Consider the following 6,014-nt stretch of genomic DNA (forward strand, 5'->3'; position numbering starts at 1 on the left):
TCATCTTTCTCCCGCGGAGCAGCTGGTAGTTTCGAACTGCTGACCTTGCGGTTCGCAGCCCGATTCGTAACCACTACGCTACCAAACCAATAGCACCACAAAAAAAACAGAAAAATGATAGCAATCAACTCATATCTACCAATAATTACATTAACAAAGGATTATGCTGAGTGAAATTAGTCAATCACAAAAGGCAAATATTGTATGAGACCACTATTATAAAGGAGCCCTGGTGTGGTGCTGTAAGATAAGCACTAGACTTCAAGGTCAGTTTGAATCACAAGGTCAACGGTTCAAACTCACCAGCCAATTTCTTGGAAATCCTCTATCAGATCGCTATGAGTCGAAACCAATTCGAAGGCACTTAACAACTATTGTAAAAACTCAAAGGTTTTCACACTAAAAGAAACGTTCTCGATGGTTTCAAAGGGTGGAGGGAGGGTGGAGTAATTCACTAGCCAGAGGGTTGTTGTTGCTGTTAAATGCCGTCCATTCCGTTCAACTCATAACAACCCTTTATAAAGTTTCCAAGGAGCCACTGGTGAGCTTGAACCACCGACCTTGTGGTTCAAAGCAACCTTGCAGTCCAGCACATTTACCCGCAGCACCATAGCAGGACTCCGGCAAGAGGGTAAACAGGTGTTAACTTCAGTGAAGGGAAAGACAATATATTGTTAAGAGGAGGGTTGTCAAAAGCATGGTGAAGGCATGAGAAGACACAGGAAGAAGTGTAAGAGTTAAAATTAATAGACGTAAATACTGTAATGTACACAATCCTTCAATAATGGTGATCTATGGGCTGACATATGAATAGACATACAGGAGGAACAGGTATGGGAATGAGAGTGGGAGTATATTCACAAATACATAAAGGTTTCAGAAAGAATATTTATGCTGCAAACATATCCATGAATGTGGTAGAGCATACAGGGGACAAATTTATGAAAACTTTTTAGATATTACCAAACATCTTGTGGGAATGAGTTACTCCACAGTCTCAGGGAACACCATGATCCATTGGCAGAATATATTCCACAAAGATAATGTTCTAAACCTCACTTTGGTTGAGTAGCAATAGGATCATAAAAGTTCATAAGCAGCCATCTAAGATTTCTCATACTTCATCCCTCACACTTTGAACATGTTATCAAGAAAGACTAGTCCCTGGAGAAGGACATCATGGTTGGTAAAGTGGAAGGACAGAAAAAAGGAGGGAGAACCCCCACAAGATGGATTCACACAATAACAGCAACAGTAGGCTCAAGCGTAGCAACAATTGTGAGGATAACACAGCACCAGGCAGTGTCTCATTATGTTGTACACAGGGTTGCTATGGGTCGGAACTGACTCCACAGCACCTAACATTAACAACAACAAGGTGCAACTAATGGCCTCTCCCTGTGCAGACAAAAGAAGAATGAAAAAAACGGAAGTCACTTGGAAACAATTGTCCAGTGAGCTAATGGACAGATAGTGATGGCTACAACTACTAACTGCTCTGAAAAGGATCACATTAGAAAGTCCTGAAAAAAGTGTAACAAAAGTAAAAATCATGAAAATACCAAGCTTACTGATCAGATCTAGACTGGTGGAATCCTAAGACTATCACCCCTGGTCATCCTTCAGGTCTGGAACTGTACTCATCCCTGTGACTCAATTTTCATCCAAATAAAGTATTAATACATAGGAAGGACAATACTAATGAGGTACGTACAACATAGATAAAATGGTCTATCACTCGAGGTCAAAATTGAGAAGGGTGAGGAAAGAAGGAGAAATGGAAACAGGAAACACAAGAAGGAAGTGGAATAACTGATATTACATTGAAGGGATTGCAACTGAGATCAAATAAAGTGTATGATTTGCTGATTGTAAAACTGATGATCCACTCTGCAAACCTTCACTCAATTCACAATTAATGTCACTGAATTATACATGTAAAAAATATTGAAATACTAGAGAAGTGGTGACACCAGAGAGGGAGGCAGAGACGATGATGTGGAGAGATGGAGCGGCTGGGGACTCTGGACTCTGGGAGGGAGAAGGGCTGTGTGCTGACGACCGAGGGACAAGCTTATGGAGTGTACCCTTTGGTTGTTTGGTGATGCATGGAGGGGATTGTAATTATGGCAATGAAACGATATACAATAGCATGAATATAAAGCTGGTGTACTCCCATGTAAACTATCACATAATACACACTGAAAACTTACAATGAAATTGTATATATATATATATATATATATATATATATCCAATGTTTTATTATATATATTTCTACCACAATTTTTTAAATAATGATAATTGAATAGGAGTTTCAAATCAGTACCTCAGGAAAAAAAATAGATAATAAAAGAAATGAAGTTATAAATGATATGGCAAAATAACCTGAAGCCGACAAAGATGGCTTCCCAGCACATACTGACTGGATGGGAACAAGAAGAGATGAGACAAAAATGCTCCCCAGCCTGCAGTGGGGAGGAACTTACGCCCTCTGGAATTCTGGGATGCTGAAGATAGCCTGCATGACAGAACTGAGGTAGCAGCTGTTGCCCAGGTTCTTCAGACCCGTGTACCCAGGGCCATACATGGGCTTCAGCTTTGTCCCCGACTCCTGGATGACTTCCCACTCGCTGACCCTCGGCTTGATGTCATTGTCCCGGAGCCCGTTCTCTGTCTGGGGCAGAGTTATTGAGGAAAAGCAATTTTAAATGTGATTGTCACTCATTGTTCAGGTCTCATGAATTACTTCTAAAAGCAGTGGATGTTTCTGTCCTTTTTTTTTTCCCCAATTAAGTATAAAAATAAACAAACTAATTAAACGTTGCAAGGGGAGAGAAGGAAAAAGAACAACAAACAGCAAGTAGAATAATCACAAAGGAAGATACAATGCAACACATCAAATAAAAAGGCAAAGCAGTTTAAGAGGAATATAGGTAGACAAGATGAAAACATGGAGATTGGGGGAAGCCTTGGGAAAAAAAAAAACGGAGCTCTAAAGAAAAGAAGAGAAAAATAAATGAAAACAATGGCTGTAAATAAGAAAGAGGCGTAGACCAGGAGGAGACGGAGATGACCCTGGCTGGCAGGAGAGGACTGAAACAAAACACACGCTTTTAAAATAGTTCCTCATAGGGAAAAATATTACATAGTCATAATATCAGCTTAAAAATACAATATGAAAGGAGGTAAAGCTTTTCCATCAGTAATAATGTACTGGGTTCTTTTTCTCTACCCCTTAGGAGCTCTGCTTCCCTTCTTGAAATTCATTAAAATAATGTTGGTCATAGATCATTTTAAAGGTCATCTCTCCGAACCTGCTCCCTTTAATAAACAGAGAGAGAGAGTTATGCAACTCTTCCGCAGTAGAGATAGAAATGTTGCAAGTAAATGCCAACTAAAACAAAATCAGGTCTTGATGAGGTGCCATTTTTATCACACCATTAAAATCTAAGCTACTAACTGAAAGAAAACATGAATTAATTGTATTCAAGAAGTAAATTGACAATTAAGACCTAAATTTTATAAAATAAAGATATATGTTAGAGGAATGATACATTAAATACACCAAACAACTCCCTCCCTGCAAGGTTGGAATTAGAAGTAAAAGTAGACATTCTCACCCCATGCATGTGAAGCATGTCAATTCCAAAATGTGCTAAGTGCTTGGCCAAATGAGGATCTAAAACAGGTTCCTCTTCTTGAAAAGAATAAACATCTAGAGGGTGAAGAGAAAATAAACACTGAGATTTGTAATCATATCCTTCAATATTCAACATGTGATCTATCACACTTCTACTATGCGTCAGGCTTGGAATTTATCAATGAACAAAACATATAAAAACCTCTGCCCTCTTGAGTGACATTCAAACAAGGGAAAGACAGACAAATGATGGATAAACAATACCATAATAAATAAGTATAGTTTGTAAATATACCAGTTCTTTTAACATTTCAAAAAGGCACACACACAAAAAAAAAGTTTTCTAAAACAAAGACAAGAAAAAAGTGCCTAAATTGAATATTATTTAGCATAGTAGTTACAAGTTGGGCTGCTAACCTCAGGTCAGCAGTTTGAAACTACCAGCTGTTCTGTGGGAGAAAGATGAGGGTTTCTGCTCCTGTAAAGATTTACAGCCTTGGAAACCCTATACAGGGTCGCTATGGGTCGGAACCAACTCGATGGCACTTAAGAACAATAACAACAATATTAGAATAACTGAAAATTGTTGTTGTTAAGTGTTATCGAGTCAGTTCTGACTCACAGTGACGCTGTATAGGGTTTCTGAGGAACAGTTAATGGATTTGAATAGCCGGCCTTCCCAAATCCAGGTAGGTCTAGGATGTAGGTCTAATGCTATCCTCCAGCACCACACCAGGACTACAACAGAAAATTGTTGTTGTTGTGTTGTTATGTGCCGTGGAGTCTGTTCCAACTTATAGCAACAACAGAAAATTAGTCCAATGTAAATGCCTAACTCTGGATCTTCCTAAGAGAACACACTGGCCCTCAGGGGTAGCTGGGGGTAGGATCAGGGTATCAGTTCCTGGACAAAACAAATCCTGCCTATGAAACCCTCTGTATTCTCAGACCTATCAGCTCACCAAGTCCCACCTCCCTCTGGCCCCTCATCTACTAGCTTAGCATCCATGCCTCACAGAGCTATGGAGAGCTCTGTGAAGACTATATACTGTTCAGTTCATAGCACAAAAGGAAACCCATGATGACACACCAGGGTAACTCAGGAGGTTCCAACTGCACAGTCCAGGGAAGAGGGAGCTGCACCTTTATCACATGTGTAATCCATTCTTGGAACACCAGTGTTCGAAAGCTTTGTGCTAAGGTGCCAGCTTCTTTCCTTAGTATCTAATATTGCACCTCGCAACACCTATGGGCTTCTTTAGATTGAACCTTGCTTTTCCCAATGTAGTGTATAGACTCAAAGCAACAGCATTACCTGGGAGTTTGCTAGAAATGCAGAACATCAGACCAGATCTCAGAACTCCTGAATGGGATCTGCATTTTAACAAGATCCCCAGGTGCACAGAAAACCTTGTGAAGCACTCTTTAGAGTTGTCAAGAGTTATCTGATCCTCTGCCTTACCTAACAGTGCTATGCAGTGCAATGGATCAGAGAAAACAGCTATTTTCAGGTACACTTTGCAGATGAGGAAAGGAGGCTCATAAAAGTTAAATGATTAGCTTCAAACCCCACAGGTGGCCCCAAACTGAAGTATTCTGACTTCTGACCCAGTCCTCTTCCCTCTACAACAGACTGCTTCCTAAGACACCTCCAGATACCAAAGAACTTGGTGAAGCAACAGTCTAGGCCCTAAAGAGGAATGGAGAAGCACAATTCTTAACTCCTAAAATTGAGTAACTAAATACATGATAAGAAAAATAAATTGTTAAAGAGCAGCCTATCATGTTTTAGGACAGTAAAAGATAGGCAGTCCAAGGAAGTGGAAAGCAACACAAGAAAGAAAGGAAAAAAAGAAAAAAAAGTAACCACTCGTCTGTCAGTTTGCCCTACTGTGCTGACTGGTGTGTTGCTGTGAAGCTGGAAGCTATGTCACGGGAATTTTAAATACCAGCAGGGTCAGCCACAGTGGACAGATTACACTTGAGATTCCAGATGGAGGCAGACTAGGAAGGAAAGAAGGACTACTTCTGAATATTTCGTCACTGAAAACCTCATGAATAACAGTGGAACACTGTCAGCACCAGAATATTGAATACTGAAACATGCCGAAGAGCACCAGTATATTGTCAGATACAGTGCCAGAAGATGAACCCCTCAGGTTGGAAGGTACTCAAAGCGAGACAGGGAAGAAGCTGCCTCCTCAAAACCTTGGGGACCTTTATTTGCTGATGGGGAACAACTCAAAATGAAAAGACACAGCTGTAAAACTCCATTAATCATTGGAACGTGGAAAGCACGAGTCTGAATCTACGTAAATTAGACATTGTCAAAAATGAAATGGAACACATAAACATCAGTATCCTAGGCATT

General features: G+C 40.1%; 1 protein-coding gene across 1 annotated transcript in view; it reads right to left on the bottom strand.

Moving 5' to 3' along the window:
• USP13 (ubiquitin specific peptidase 13 (isopeptidase T-3)) overlaps window positions 1-6,014 on the bottom strand; it is a 164,259-nt gene that overhangs the window by 71,297 nt on the left and 86,948 nt on the right. Inside the window, exons 7-8 of the mRNA XM_006867718.1 lie at window positions 3,624-3,718; window positions 2,490-2,677 (exon numbers count right to left, since the gene is read on the bottom strand). Of these exons, the coding sequence (XP_006867780.1) occupies window positions 2,490-2,677; window positions 3,624-3,718 (283 nt within the window). The remainder of the gene's footprint in view (window positions 1-2,489; window positions 2,678-3,623; window positions 3,719-6,014) is intronic.

The sequence above is a fragment of the Chrysochloris asiatica genome, unplaced genomic scaffold, assembly GCF_000296735.1.
Source record: "Chrysochloris asiatica unplaced genomic scaffold, ChrAsi1.0 scaffold00108, whole genome shotgun sequence".
NCBI lineage: Eukaryota > Metazoa > Chordata > Mammalia > Afrosoricida > Chrysochloridae > Chrysochloris > Chrysochloris asiatica.